The 14,434-nt window shown below is 41.6% G+C and overlaps 3 protein-coding genes across 3 annotated transcripts; 2 read left to right on the forward strand and 1 right to left on the reverse strand.

Annotated features, from left to right (window-relative positions):
* The first annotated feature begins 9 nt into the window (after nt 1-9).
* On the forward strand, nt 10-9,410 carry LOC108557416 (centrosomal protein of 290 kDa-like). The gene is given in 21 exon segments (XM_017913919.1): nt 10-180; nt 240-357; nt 412-497; nt 555-865; nt 868-1,063; nt 1,121-1,504; nt 1,566-2,133; nt 2,179-2,335; nt 2,385-2,541; nt 2,597-3,888; nt 4,334-4,628; nt 4,679-5,122; nt 5,174-5,355; nt 5,405-5,602; nt 5,661-5,859; nt 5,913-6,088; nt 6,170-6,701; nt 8,422-8,588; nt 8,643-8,802; nt 8,958-9,116; nt 9,269-9,410. Coding segments are annotated over 21 exon segments (6,009 nt in total). The 3' UTR covers nt 9,326-9,410.
* On the reverse strand, nt 6,644-8,426 carry LOC108557422 (probable cytochrome P450 6a13). The gene is made up of 3 exons (XM_017913929.1): nt 7,239-8,426; nt 6,941-7,180; nt 6,644-6,879 (listed from the first exon to the last, which is right to left on the reverse strand). The coding sequence occupies exons 1-3, from the start codon at nt 8,311-8,313 to the stop codon at nt 6,716-6,718; spliced, it is 1,479 nt and encodes a 492-aa protein (XP_017769418.1). The 5' UTR covers nt 8,314-8,426; the 3' UTR covers nt 6,644-6,715.
* A 267-nt stretch (nt 9,411-9,677) lies between the features above and the next one.
* LOC108557424 (2-oxoisovalerate dehydrogenase subunit beta, mitochondrial) lies at nt 9,678-14,196 on the forward strand. Its single transcript, XM_017913930.1, has 7 exons — nt 9,678-9,988; nt 10,845-11,125; nt 11,714-11,869; nt 11,945-12,116; nt 12,284-12,429; nt 13,786-13,872; nt 14,013-14,196. Exons 1-7 carry the CDS (start codon nt 9,868-9,870, stop codon nt 14,151-14,153), a joined length of 1,104 nt encoding a protein of 367 aa, XP_017769419.1. The 5' UTR covers nt 9,678-9,867; the 3' UTR covers nt 14,154-14,196.
* The last annotated feature ends 238 nt before the right edge of the window (nt 14,197-14,434 follow it).

The following is a 14,434-nucleotide window of genomic DNA, read 5'->3' on the forward strand; positions in this document are numbered from 1 at the left end:
TTTTGGAAGATGGACTGGAAGTACCTGCTTTCATTGAATCCGGAGGATATTCAGGACGACGCGAAGGATGAGCTTCTGGCGACGATCGCTTGGTACGATTGCGACGATGGTTTGGATCGTGCGAAAGCCGTGGCTCTGCTGAAGATATCGCAGGAAATTATGAAGTTCAAGGCGGAACAGGTAAGAACTATGCGAATTTGTTTCCGTTTAGGCTAACACGATTTTGATTTGATTTGCAGGTCGAAGCCCTATTGGCCGAGCTCGATGAGATTGCGACGAAGCAGGGCGAGGAGGAGCTTCGCAAGGATTCCGATCACGAACGAAGCTCCAAATCGAAACGATCTTTAGACATTGACGGTAAACTAATTCGCTGATAACAATAACACAATATTTAATTATTTCGTTGTATAGATTTGGAAATCAAATATAGAAGTGTTAAGGCGAAATGCAAGAAGCTGCAGAGGATATCTGAAGAGGCGAGCGCTAAGTGCGAAAAGGTTTCTTTAAACCACTTAAATTTAACCAATTGAATCAATAAATTCATTTTTTTTCAGTTGGAGCGTAACGTCAAGATCTTGGAGGAAGAGAGGGTACATTTGCAGAACGAACTGCAATACTCGCAGCGCGACGAGAGCGGCTCGGATATCTCTGAGGTTATCAAGGATCAGCACAAAGATCTGATCGAAAATGTGCACCAGAAGAACGGGCAGATTTCTCAGCTCCTGATGGACATCGAGACTGTTGAGGCTGATAACTTGGTGCTTCGGACGAAACTTTCGGCGGTTCGCGATGAGCTGTCGGACGCTACAGAAAACCTCGAAAAAGAAGTGGAAAATGGAAGAATCAATGGAGTTAAACTCAAAGAATTATTAGGTTTGCAATTTTTATATTATTTACTGAATACTTTTTATTCTATTATTATTTAGAGAGTTTGGAATCGATTGATAAGGAGAACGAAAGCTTGAAACTGCAGGTGCAGGATATCGTCGAGGATAGGAAAATTCGCGAAGAAGAGTTCGAGAAGTTCACGCAGGAAATCGACAAGAGAATTGTTAATTGGAAGGTTCGTGAATCTTCAATGATTTGTTAATTTATTTATTCGATTGTATTTTTTTTAAAGAATATAATTGATGAGAAGAATGCGGAAATCGAGATGCTGCGAAAGCTGAACCAACAGGAGAAGACGAAAGCTGTTTCGAGCGATGAGAGCGTTGCCGAGGATCGCGATCAGATTCAGGCGCTTAGCAAAGTTTTGGGGGAGAGGGAGAGGAAAATCAAAGATTTGCAAAACCAATTGGAAACTGCAACGAAAGAGATGCTGGAAACTACAGAAGCCATCGAGAATATTGGCAAAGAACGGACGGGTCACGTGAGGAGTTTGGAGAAGATGAACGCGTTTAATAAAGAATTGAAGAAGCAGCTGAAGACCACGCATAACCGGTGCCAAGAGTTGCAGGAGGAGGTGAAATATCAAGAGAATTTAGCGGAAATGCGTGATATGGATGTAAGAATCTAAACCAATTTTTTTGCTTGTTTTCAAGATATTGATGTGTGCATGATTTCAGTTGAAAGAATTCATTGATCAGCTGAATAGTTCCGAGCTGAAGGCGAATCTGCTGCTGGTGGAGGAGCTGAAAACGCAGAAGCGCTTCAAGGAGAGGCAAATTTCCGATCTGGTGCGCACGAACGAGAAGATGCAGACGAACTTGGATAATCTGGAAAAGGAAAATTCGGCGATGCGCGAGAAATTGGGTCTGAAGGAGGACGATTTTATAAGCACGAAGAGTTCGGCGCAGCGGAAATTGAGGAAAGATTATGAGGATTTGCAAAAGGATATTGGAGGTTTGGAAGAGGAGCGTATCGAGATGAGACTCGAGATTCAAAAGTTGAGTAAAATTATTGGGGCGCTTTCTGATCAAATCTTGGATTTGGGCGAAACGCCAATCGTCGAGAAAATTGTTGATGAATCTGAGGTGGAGGAAGTAGCCGTCGAGAAACCTATACCAAATCGAGTGGAAATTGATGATGGTGTTAAGAAAGAGAAATATGTAGCCGTTGTTGAGGAAAACGAGGCTTTGAGGAAGGGATTGCACGAGATTTTGGAAAGCGTTCAATCTGAAAAAGGTTTGTTTTGTCCAATTATATTATATTTATGAGTTTATGAGTTTGTTTTAGAAGTTCGAGAAATAAAATCCGAAACTTTGGAGAAGCTACTTTTGGCGCTGGACGTGAAGCACATCACCGGATGGTATCATCCAGCGATGCGTCTGCAGGCTGAGCTTCATAATGCTCAAGGAATCAATGCTGAACTTAGGGAGCAGTTAAGGATTAAAAGGTAATCAATTATTTTTTAATGTTCATCAATTAATTGGATTTGGTCACAGGGAGGAGCTGCAGAACTTTAGGGAGCAGCAGGAACAGAGCAGGATAAAGTTCGAAGAAGCTTTGGCTCACACAAAAACTAGTCTAAATATAGATGAGTCCACGAACAATGCGGCGGTGATCGAGCGATTGAATAAGAATTTATTGAGCGTTTTGGAAGTAAATATTGTTATTATTTAATTGTTAATTTTAGTAATTTGTGTCTGCGTTGTAGAATTACGAGGTGGAGGAGGATGCGGGCGCGGAGCTCGTGGAACGTTTGGAGAGGTATAAAGTTGATTTCGCAATAATTCAAGAGCAAGTGAGTTTGCTTTATAAACAATACACGGAGGAAAAGAAGCAGTGGAGCGACTCGTTGAAAGATGGAGATAAACTGAGGGAAGATTACGAGTTGATGCAGGAGAAACTGAATATGATCGCATTCCTGCAAGATCCTCGAAACGATGATGAAGCACGCGCCAAGCGCACAGTGCAGATGTCTTCCGATTTGATTACGTTGAATCGGAAATGCGTTTATTGGGAGAACCAGGAGAAGGTTTACAAATCGCAGATTGATGCTCTGAAATTGGAAATGCTTGAATGCGAAAAGGCGACGTTGTGCAAATTGAATAAACTGCACGGAGAGAATCGCTCGTTGTTGAGTCGCTTCGACGATGATAGTGATTATTCTACTGTCGATACAACAGAACTGGTTAAGATGCGAAACGATCGCGATAATTTACTAGCAAAAGAACGGCAGCTGCTCTTTGCGCTCGACGATATCCGGAAAGTGAACGCTGATGAAATAAGATTGCTGCAGGAAAAGGTGACGAAGTTGGAAAGCGAAAAGGACGAGATGCAGCAGCGACAGCTTAAAAAATTGTCTTCGGCTTACGGTAACGAGGATTTGGGTCGCAGGTTGGCTCAGAGTGAGATCAACGAAATTGCCGAGAGGCAAAGAGCTGACCACACTAATCATTTATTCGAGCTGGTCAAAGAGCAGCTGCAAAAGTCTGAGGACAGATGCAGAGAGTACCAAAAGTACAATAATGAGATCATGCGTAAGAACTTGACGTTGCAGGAGAGTCTGAATGATGCTCAAAATAAGGTGATCGATTCCATCGAGTTGGAGGTGCACAAGGAGCTACAGCTTCGCTACAAACGGTTGTGTGAGGAGAAGGAGCAATTGGAGCGTATAAAGGTCGAGTTGGAGAATGAGCTTACAGTCACCAAAAAAGATTACGAAGCCAAAAAGACGTGGTCACAAATAGGGCAGTACGAATTGCTAGCGCTTAAGCATCAAATTGTTGATTTACAAAGCGAATGCGACGATAAATCGGTAATTGCTAGGCTTTCATCGGACGTTGTATTAGCGAGAATCGCTCAAACGGAAATTAGTAAGAAACTGCAGGATGGTTTAAAGATGTTGGCGCAAGCTGAGGATGACGCCGAACGGTGCAAGAATTTGTTAATTATCGAACGAGAAAAGTTTGAAACGCAACGCAGATCTTCGGAAAAAAAATTGAGGTAAACTCAAATTATTAACTTACAATTTAATTATATGAATTTTAATTGAGCCCTCTATGAAGTAAGAGAGCCTTACAAAAATTGCATTCGAAACCAAAGTCCTTTTGGGGATCTCAGGAATCGGATGCGGGCAATTATTTGTTGGGTGCCAGCATAAGTGTCCTCACTAGACGTTCATTGGAACACTCCGCTCCCCCAGACAAGGAAGAACGAAACAGCGAGCTTTCACATATCAAATAGTTCGCATTGCACCATTGTGTTATGTGGAATTGGGCGTCACGCCATCTTTACGCAACTTGCGAATGCAATACACCAGTGTTTCTTAATATTTAGTTATTCGTGTATAATACTTTTACAAAAATATTTATTACTCGATTACCAAATTTAACTTTTAATTCAACAGAAAAGTAGAAATAATTTTACTGAAATTATTTTAAAATTTCAGAAATCTGGAAGCAATTGTATATCAGCAACGTTCTTATTACCATGGACATGTACCGCTGATTTCCGAGCAGAAATTCGCTGAAAACGTGATGGAAATGTACGGCAACAAAAAAATATCTCGAGAGAATATTTTCAAAACCGAAGAGCGACTCAACGAATTGGAGACCATCAAAGACGGTTTAATGATGAAGAACAGCATCGTGGATGAGTTGAAATCTCTTTTGGATTCTGGCAAAGATGAGAAGGCTCAGGTAATCGAGTCCTGGTACCAAGATAAGAGCAATTTGTTGATTGAGGTAAGTTGAGTCGGAGTTATGGGAATTGTATTAACGGTGTTTGTATTTAGGAGTTGAAAATTAGGCGACGGTTGGAGTTCAAGGAGATGCAACTGGGAAGAGTGTCGAAGCAGGTGGAGGAGCAGGAGGAACAAATCGCGAAGCTGGAGTGCGAACTGCTGCAGTCGTTGTGCATACGCGACATCAACGATACTAAGAAAGTTCCCAGGAAGTTGGAGACAGTCGAGACGACAGTCATGGAAATTGTTGACAATTCGGTGGAGAGGTTCGAGAGTGCCACGCAAACAGTCGATTTGATCGATAAGAAATCCGAAGAGCTTAGTTCCAAAGAGGAAGCGTTGAAGCATCTTAAAGTGAGGATAGTCGAGCTGGAGTTGAGCCTCAGTTTGTGTCAGCAGCAATTGACCGATAAACAGAGTCAGATCAGTTTCTACGAGAAGCATATAATGGATATGCAGCAAAAGAAGGAAACAAGTAGCAGTGCTGATCCAAAGGTAATTGCCAATGAATAAGTGGTGTTTAAATAATTTTCGATTTAATTGCAGAAGAAAATCGAGGAATTGAAAATCGAACTGAAGAAGAAGGATGAGGCAATAATTGAATACCAATCGTTGTTGAAGAAGGATCGCGATGAACATAGTTTGGCTGCGGCAAGGTTCCAAGAGGAGCTGAAGCAATTGCAGACTAATCTGCTTTCAGTTCAACATAGTAAAAAAACTGAAACAAAGTAAGTTTGAGTTTGGTGTTAGAAAATATATTTTATGTATTTGGTTTAGACCGGAAGTTGAGATTCCTGGAAGGGCAGCTATTGAACAGTACATCATCCAAGTACACGCATTGGAAAAGCATACTGCCGAGTTGCACACGAATGTTACATCGCTGAAGTCTCAATTGCAGGCAAGTAGACAGGAGGCGGTGAGGTGGAGGAGCTTGGCAACTGAACGTTTAGAAGAAATGGACAACTTGCGGATTAAGTATTCTTTAATGCATATATTTTCGTACAATATGGATTTATAAACATGTTGCCTGTAGACTCGAAGAACAGCACCAGAGTGAAATCCAGGCTTATAAAGAGGATACAGAAAAGTGGAGAGACGAAGTGAAGAATATGCAAGTTTTCCTTGGTAAGTACAGGAAAGATATAGCGAGTTTAAGGCCCGACATCGAGAAGGAGTTGAAGGACAAGGAGAATAAAATACACGAATTGAGTGTTACCATTAGACAGTTAAGGGTAAGTTGGATGGATTGTAATAATATATAATACATGATGATTTTTTTTTGTAGCGAATCAAGAATAAACCTGAGGCGAGCAGCAGCGGTCGCGATGATAACTTCGAGGATGTGAAAGAGAATTTGGTGCGGGAACACGACGTGTTGAAGAAGCGCTTCGAGCAGCTGATGCACAGAGAAAAGAGCGCCCGTGAAGAGATCAGAAGTCTCAAAGGGCAATTGATGAAGAGGTTCTTAAACTAATTTAGCTTGCTTTTGTTTTTAATCGATCAACGCTGTTTTATATTTTGCTGCTTGCCTTTTTTGCTTAGACCTATTTTATCGGCGCGGAGCGACACGTCGAGCGCGAAGGAGCATCAGCTGAAGAAGATCGGCATGCTGGAGAAGGAGGTGGAGGAGTTGAAGGATAAGCTGGAAAGGGAGGCGGCTCTCAACGAGGCGCATAAGGTCAAGGTGAACGAGGACTTTGAGAAGTGGAGCAAGCAGAAGTACTGGCAGCAGACCGCGGAGAAGTTGAAGGTGAAGCTGAAGGACAAGTCGGACGACTACGATAAGCTGCAGCAGACGTGCTCCGGGTACAGGATCCTTATTGAGAGGCTTGAGAGGGACAAGCACAACGTGGAGATGCGTCTGAAGAATCTGAAGACAAACACTGCCAATTTCAACGTCGTCCAAAACGATGCTCTAGAAATGGACAATCAACGGCTGCAGTCTGAAATCAGCGGGTTGAAGACGAAGCTGGAGATGCAGCAACACCATTCCGGCGCTCTCGGAGCGGCGATGCTGCAGGAGAAGCTGGAAGCGCAGGAAAGGAAGATAGCCATCCTAGAGATGTCAGCGAAGGTAAACGCCAAAATTTAAGCAGCGCTAAATTCCAACCAAATACCGCCGATAGGCGCTAACACGATTCCTTTCTTCTCCATCTCGAGCGGTAGCTTTGTCTTAGCGCTAAGTTCGAAATCAAATCTTTGCAAAATCACTGCTAACGCTAATTTGGCCAGTACCATTGCGAAACGCATTCCTGTAACGATTGCGAGAGAATAGTATAAAAGTGCAAACTTTACGAAAAACGCGTTAATTACCAATGCAAATCCTAGGACCGTCACCGAACGGTATGTAGGCGTAATCCTTTAATTTATTAGCGAAACGATTGGGGTCAAAGATTTCTGGGTCCGGATGATACTCGGGATCCATGTGCAATGCCATTGCCGGTATCAGCACTGATAGACCCTCCTCGATGATCACATCGCTGTCGGGTATCTTGTAGGACTTGGTGCACTTCCTCAGGAAGACGGGAGCAGGCGGATACTTCCTCAAAGATTCTGCATTAATTTTTATAATTAATATGTAAAAAAAAAAAACAAGTAAATCGTAAATCACCTAGAACTATAGATTCCATGTATCGTAGATCGCTAACGGTTTCGTAGGTGATTTTGTTATCGTGCTCTTCCAATACTCGCAATAATTCGCTACGTGCTTGGTTACGAATCGTCGGGTTCATGGACATCTCCATCAGAGCAAAGCTTATTGTAGTAGAGGTAGTTTCGAATCCTGCTAGGAAAAAGATGAATGCTTGCGCTGCGGCCTCGTTCATAGTTAGAGCTTCCGCCCCTTCCTTGCTCATCATCTGCATTAATAGCTGCAGGAAGTCGTTGCGCTCCACGCTGTTATCTTTCCTGTATCTAACGGTATCTTCTACGACGCTTTGGAAGAAATCCGAAACAGATTTCGCGAACACCCCGAGCTGAAATATTTTCGCTAATTGCGGAAAGCTACGGATCACAACCATTTTCAGAGTGTCCATAGGTGTTTGAGTGAAAGCCCTCCGTCCCATTCGGCGGAATTCCGCGTCCGGATTACTCAAGCTGTTGCAGTCGATGCCGAAGGCGCAACAGCCGATGACATCGGTTGTGAATCTCGCTAAGATATCTTTGATTTCCACCGTCGAGGAAATCGCGAGTTGCTCCCCAATCACCGTAGCCATCTGCTCGGTGCAGTGGAGCATGGGTTCGAACATGAATTTCGTTTTTCCAGCGGTGAAAGCGGGCGTCAACTTGGTTCTCAGCGTTTTCCACTTTCCGCCGGAAAGGGAGAACAGGTGAGCACTAAGCGGGTCGTTGATCTCGTCGTAGTGAATTCCGCGATCGTTGAAATAGCTGAAGTCCTTGGAGAGGACGCACTTGACCAGTTGCGGGTCCAGGATCACGAGGACTTTGCGACTGAAGAAGTAAAGACCCGCGTATCGGTGACCTGCGGCTTTCATCGTCCTGTACAGCTCGCACACCTTATCGTTGATGCTGTTCTTGCGGAAGACGATGGTGAAGACGTTGCCGAACGGGAAACGCGGTTCGAACGTCGCGACGCCGCGTCTCTCCCAATACCGATGAGCATCTTTATAATAGATATAAACGAGGAGGAGTGCCGTGAAGGCCAATGCACCAGCTGCGACCAGCATCGTTTACTGGTTCACTATGCAATGCATGCAGTTTCTGACTCGGATCGAGATCATCCGCTATTCATTTTTTTTTTTGCTCTCACTCTTTCTCTTCTTTTGTGTTCGCAGGGGGGATGCGAATTGCGCGCGGAGCTGGAGCGCTCGCAAACAACCAACTCCAACCTGCAGAAAGGCAATCTGAGGCTGGAGGCGGACAATTTGGAGCTGCGTCTGGACTTGGAGAAGTGCGGCAAGGAGTTGCCTCTACTGCGTGAGCAGATTCTGCACCTGGAGAAGTAAACGAACGAAACAACTTTTTTCCCCCACATTTACTTAAAGTGCACTTTTAGCTACGCGGGGGTTTTAAAGAGCGAGCAGCACCAGGTCACGAATTCGGGGGATCACGCGCCGGACTCGAGGCGGATACCGGAAATGGAGAGGACGATATTCCTGCTCAAGCGAATTGTCGAAAAGTTGCAAGCCGAGAACAAGCGGCTCCTAGCGATTTCTGTGCGTGATTCCAAAACCGAATGTTATTAAAAAAAAAAAAAGAAAACGCTCTTTCCCATCATCTCAAATACAATGCAATTGCATCGAAAAGTTGTGGGATAAGAGTGCGCGGTGTTTATGTATGTGAGAACAGTTTTTTTTCTCTATTTGTGCAGGATTCTGCGGTGAAGATGAGGCCAGAGGTTGGAGGAGGCGGCGACGCAGATCATCAGAGACGGCTCGAGGATGAACTCAGACATAAAGATGAACTATTGGCTCGTGTTAAAGTACTTCTGCAGAAAGCCGCCGCCAAAGAGAAGGACCTACTAGAGCAGGTGATTGATTATTATCGGCTATCAGAAAACAAACGTAACAAATTAGTACCAATTAGATCTATTAGAGATTTACTAATTAATTGACCCATTTATCGATAATAATTGAAAGAATTATATAAAAAGAAAATATAATGCAATTATTCATGTTGCAGGTGACTTCTCTGAAGTCTTTGATCCCGCTCGAGGTCAAGGAATCCTCATCATTGTAGACTCGATACGATTTTCTTCTAGTTCTTATTTCTTAAGTGCATATAGCGAATAAATATAGTGAATATATCAAATATGCGGCAAGTTTCCCATCAAGTAAATCCCGATGTTATTTAATAAGTAATCTCATAATTTTACGGTTTACTAACGCGCTTATGCAATTCGCTATCAATTTTTTTTTATTGCATACTGTTATTTTCAATTCGTGTAGAAATAGATGTTTTCGTTAAGATTATGCGCGCGATATGATATATAAATCTGTGTGTGTGTGGATTTGAGTGCGTGTATATATATATATATTTTTGGGTAAGAGAGAAATATATGAAGGTCAGAAATAGCAACGTAATTCCTCGATGAATAGATAATATACAAGTTGAAAGCAACCCGAGTCGCGCTCTTTAGTAGTCGTGCTGCTTTCACGAGCACACTCGAAGCTGTTGCTCTTGCTGTTACCGTTACCACCGCTGTATCTACTACTTTCACGCTAAGTTCACGCATTCAACTAACATAGTCGATAAGTTTTTAGCAATTAAAATAGGGAAATATGGCCCTTAACAAGTTGGCCCTGAACTGCGTCCTCGGATCGGAGGTTCGCGTTTTGTACAATGCATTATCGAAGAGGACACATTTCGTCTATCAGCCGGACAAGAAAGCTCCAGTCGATGGTAAGTTTCGAATGTCATCCACATGTTCCTTAAGTTAAGTGCTGTATTCGTATGATGAGGAGGTTGAAAAGACGGCGAATAGCGCAGGCGTTGTGCTCCAAATCGTAAGATACGATACGCGTCACCATTTCGCGCCTCGCCGCATCCGATTCAAATCTCTTCAATCTACCAGCAGATTAACAATTGTTAACACCTGATCATTTCTAAACAATTAACACTTTTCATCATTCACAAATAGATCCCATGATTCGACACGTTACAAACAATTTCATTCCATTACATTTATTAATTTCAAGTTACTTTAGAATTGAGTTTTTCAGTTAAAGTACATTCTGTTACATAAAATATTTATTTCGAATAGCACAAAACACTTAACTTTTTTTTTTAAATAATTATTAAACATAGTTTTGCACTCATACACCTATTAGTTTTAATATTACGTAAAGACAGAACAAAACAACTAAAAACTGTTTACTAGCAAAACTAAATTTTATAGATTCTACTAACTACTGATGACTTTGATTTGAAATCTAAAGTTAAACTAAATATTAAGTGTCCTAATGGACTGTACGCTATTTCTAATGATTATCACTCTTGTTTAACAAAGATTAACATTATCTTATCACAATACACAACAATTATCACTATTTCAGCATCAACAAAGTATCGATGAAAGTTAATAAAACTCTATATATTAATAATATATTATTGAATATTATAATTTCAAGTACATATATTAGTACTATACATATTGATGTGGTAGTTTTTGTTTCAACAAAATTATATTCGGAATTATAGTCTGTTAAATGTTAATGTAATAATACAAGAATAAAACTTTTATATTTTTCTTTTAAAGGTGAGAAGACGAAGATGAACATGTTTCAAGCGATCAACAGCGCTCTTGATACAGCGATGAAAACCGACAATACTGCGATGATCTTCGGTGAAGATGTCGCGTTCGGTGGTGTCTTCAGGTGCACCATTGGACTGCAGCAGAAGTACGGCAAGGAGAGGGTTTTCAACACGCCACTCTGCGAGCAGGGAATCGCAGGATTCGCAATTGGTGCAGCAAATGTAGGCGCCACGGCCATCGCCGAAATCCAATTCGCCGATTACATCTTCCCAGCATTCGATCAGGTTAGATAATCTATACGACGGTTCGGTTCGATAAGTTGCCTACCATGATACTCGACATTTATATAATTGGCTTATATCGAACTCGTTAACGCATACAGCTCAATTAGTAAGAAAAATAATTAATACTATAAACATTTCATTTTTAATATTAATAATTAGTTCTTTTCAAATTGCAATTGTTGAGGTTTTTTTTTATTAATTGTAGGTATTGTTAGGTGAAATGAGAATGAAACAAACGACTTTTTGTTTCTTTGATCATGTTAAATGAATAATCGTATTGGCATTCATGTTTTGAGTGTTAATCGTGTCGAAGTAACGGCTCGAGACTATAATTAGTGTAGAACAAATGTAGGAGTTTATTACAGCTACATAGTTGTAGCATTTGTCGTGCATGCAATTCCTTTGATAATATGTGAGGGTCTTAATGAACTTGTGTATGTGTATAGTATGCAATTAAATTTGTCATGTATTTCTCGAAATCTCTAACTAAACTGAGACTTGGAGTTGGAGCTTTAAATTGTTAAATTATCTAATTTTCAAACTTTTACTGTGAATCTAATCTCTTTCTTCTATTATTTTTTTTTGCAGTTGGTGAACGAGGCCGCTAAGTGCAGATACAGGAGCGGTGACCAATTCAATTGCGGCAGTCTGACGGTGAGGGCTCCATGCGGGGCCGTCGGTCACGGCGCCCTCTACCACTCCCAGAGTCCCGAGGCTTACTTCTCGCATACCCCAGGACTCAAGGTGACCATCATCGTTTCTCTTTGGTTTACTTTTGATCTGTTTGTTTGTATGTATATAACGTAAATTGCATTGCAGATAGTCGTCCCAAGAGGACCCATCAAAGCCAAAGGTTTGCTTCTGGCGTGCGTCAGGGAGCCGGATCCTTGCATCATGCTCGAACCGAAGACTTTGTACAGAGGAGCCGTCGAGGAGGTACCAGACGCTGATTTCGTCTCGCAAATTGGAAAGGCCGACATCTTGCGCAAAGGTACACTGTTTGGAAGGTTTGAGTTGATAACAGTTAATTTGGTCAATAATTGAAATTCGTTAATTGTGTAAATGTTTTCGAATATCAGCATTGTTAATTGCTTATATTTGTTTAGGTTTCGTAGACAGTAATGTTATTGATTCGTTTTGTGTGTTTGTCTTTTGTAGGTGATAATTTGACTCTGATCGGTTGGGGAACCCAAGTGCATGTGCTGCTCGAGGTTGCCGAGATGGCGAAGGAGCAGTTTGGCGTTTCCTGCGAGGTGATCGATCTGGTCTCGATTCTACCCTGGGACAAAGAGACCGTCTGCGAGGTGAGAGATAGAGTGAAAGACAGAGAGACATCTGCCGGTTTGGTTTTTCGGGTCGAAGAGTTTGCTGAACTCTTTGCAGAGGCAACCTGGGGAAAACCGGAGTTTCGGGTTTCGGGCGAAAATTTACTGCTGTCCACCATTAATTGCCAGCACCGATGCATTATCGAAAGTGCTTATTTCTTTTTCGTCCTCATCTCTTGGATGAAGATTCGCGATTCTACGTCTTTTGATATCTCTTTGGTCTTTTATTTCGTTTAATTTAAACTGAAACGTTTAAGGGTAAACGGTAACATGTTTGTTTGTGACTAGGGGAGATAAGCAAGTCTAGGATGCAACGGATTTAAATTCCTCGTGTTTGTAGCTGGGGAATTTCATCGGGTTTAATTAAAATAGCTTCTGCTTTGCTTTTATCGTTGATAAAAGCGAACTGAACGCGTTTATGGGGGGGCTAAAAACCAGAGCCGGACACTATGATCCGATGAACTAATAAGAAATAACAGCTTCGTTACGTTAACTGTTACAAACGAAGCTCCAAAGTTGTAAAATAACATTTTCCTTAATTGCTTTATGCAGACGCGACAATACCCTTTTTTTTTCTCTCTCACTAAAACTTATAACGTTAGTTAGTCAATGTTTACCTTGCAACGTACGCTTTAATATGCATTCAATTAAGTAAGAGCGTTCACACGGGCGTTCTCGGAGGGATTAATTTAATTCCAGTTTTAACGTAAATCTTCCTTTTCTCTTCCAACACTTTAATATATATTTAATGAGGCTACAGGTGTTCGTGCAGGGGATTAATTATCAAATATTTAGCGCTGCAGAAAAATTCACTATTTAATTATCACTTCTAATGGTTCGAATTAGAACTGTAATGAAATCCGCCAACTCTCAAACGCGATGAATTTACACTGTATTCAAGACAAAAAAAAATCAGTTTAATTGCGCACGGCAAAACTTGCACGGAATAGAAGTTGAAATTTGTGAAAATTAAAAGTATAAAGATAATTAGATGGTCTCTTGAGATGATCATAAGACGATCATCAATAACGAAGGATAAGCGCGAGAGGCGAGTCGAGGCTAGGCAGTAAAGTGCTATATTAATAGTCCTTATAATAATAATAATAAGTAAAATGGTGCGGCGGGTTGTAAAGTGGAAATTTTACGAGGTCCGAGGAGGAGAGTTCTCTTATTTTTCGCGAATCGAATAAATAAGAACGAGTCCTCTCCATCCACCAGCCATCCTTAACTTCGCCTAAGAACTTGTTTGTTCGTTTGTTTGTGTATTTATTTACAGTGGTTGCTGATGGTAACGTTTGTTTGTTTTTTTTTCTCTCTGTTTTTGGTCTTGTGCAGTCGGCGAGGAGGACAGGGCGTGTTTTAATAGCGCACGAAGCCCCGTTGACATCGGGTTTCGGTGCTGAACTCGCGGCGACGATTCAGGTAATTTTCCACTCAAATATATATCGTTATCCGAAAAGGTCACGGTTCCACGTCGGACTTTCCATCTTTTCAGAGTTTTATTTAGCGAATTAATGAATTTGTTTTCTGTTTTTTTTTATATATTCATTTCGAATCTGCAGAAGGAATGTTTCCTCAAGTTGGAAGCTCCCGTATCTAGGGTGACCGGTTTCGATACGCCATTCCCGCACATCTTCGAACCTTTCTACCTTCCGGACAAGTGGAGGTGTCTGCAGGGCATCAAGGATCTCATCGACTACTGAGCAAAAGAAAAGGTCGACCTGTAAATAAATAGCTTGAAACGAACCACCTAATTTTCTCTCATCCTCTCGTCGAAGGTCGTTGTTGTTGTTGCTGAAGAAGAAGGAGATGATGATGATGATGATATGCCGGGTTATGTAAAGGCGACTGACTCTTCTTTCACTTTCTAATGCGAACGCGCAGAGTTTAATTATAGTAATACCGTAGGCACGGCAGAAAACGATGGACGAAAGGCGAAAGAAGAGGACGATGCAATAATCTTCAGACTGAACACGTTTTTGAA

Source organism: Nicrophorus vespilloides, unplaced genomic scaffold (genome assembly GCF_001412225.1).
Source record: "Nicrophorus vespilloides isolate i.1.1-1 unplaced genomic scaffold, Nicve_v1.0, whole genome shotgun sequence".
NCBI lineage: Eukaryota > Metazoa > Arthropoda > Insecta > Coleoptera > Silphidae > Nicrophorus > Nicrophorus vespilloides.

What these genes read in the sequence shown, in the direction of transcription:
- LOC108557424 (XM_017913930.1), top strand. Translation starts at nt 9,868, where the DNA reads ATGGCCCTTAACAAGTTGGCCCTGAACTGCGTCCTCGGATCGGAGGTT. An exon ending in TCTTCCCAGCATTCGATCAG is followed by an intron (nt 11,126 to 11,713) that starts GTTAGATAATCT and finishes TTTTTTTTGCAG; the next exon opens with TTGGTGAACGAGGCCGCTAA. An exon ending in GGCCGACATCTTGCGCAAAG is followed by an intron (nt 12,117 to 12,283) that starts GTACACTGTTTG and finishes TGTCTTTTGTAG; the next exon opens with GTGATAATTTGACTCTGATC.
- LOC108557422 (XM_017913929.1), bottom strand. Translation starts at nt 8,313, where the DNA reads ATGCTGGTCGCAGCTGGTGCATTGGCCTTCACGGCACTCCTCCTCGTT. An exon ending in CATGGAATCTATAGTTCTAG is followed by an intron (nt 7,181 to 7,238) that starts GTGATTTACGAT and finishes AAATTAATGCAG; the next exon opens with AATCTTTGAGGAAGTATCCG. An exon ending in CGGTCCTAGGATTTGCATTG is followed by an intron (nt 6,880 to 6,940) that starts GTAATTAACGCG and finishes CAATCGTTACAG; the next exon opens with GAATGCGTTTCGCAATGGTA.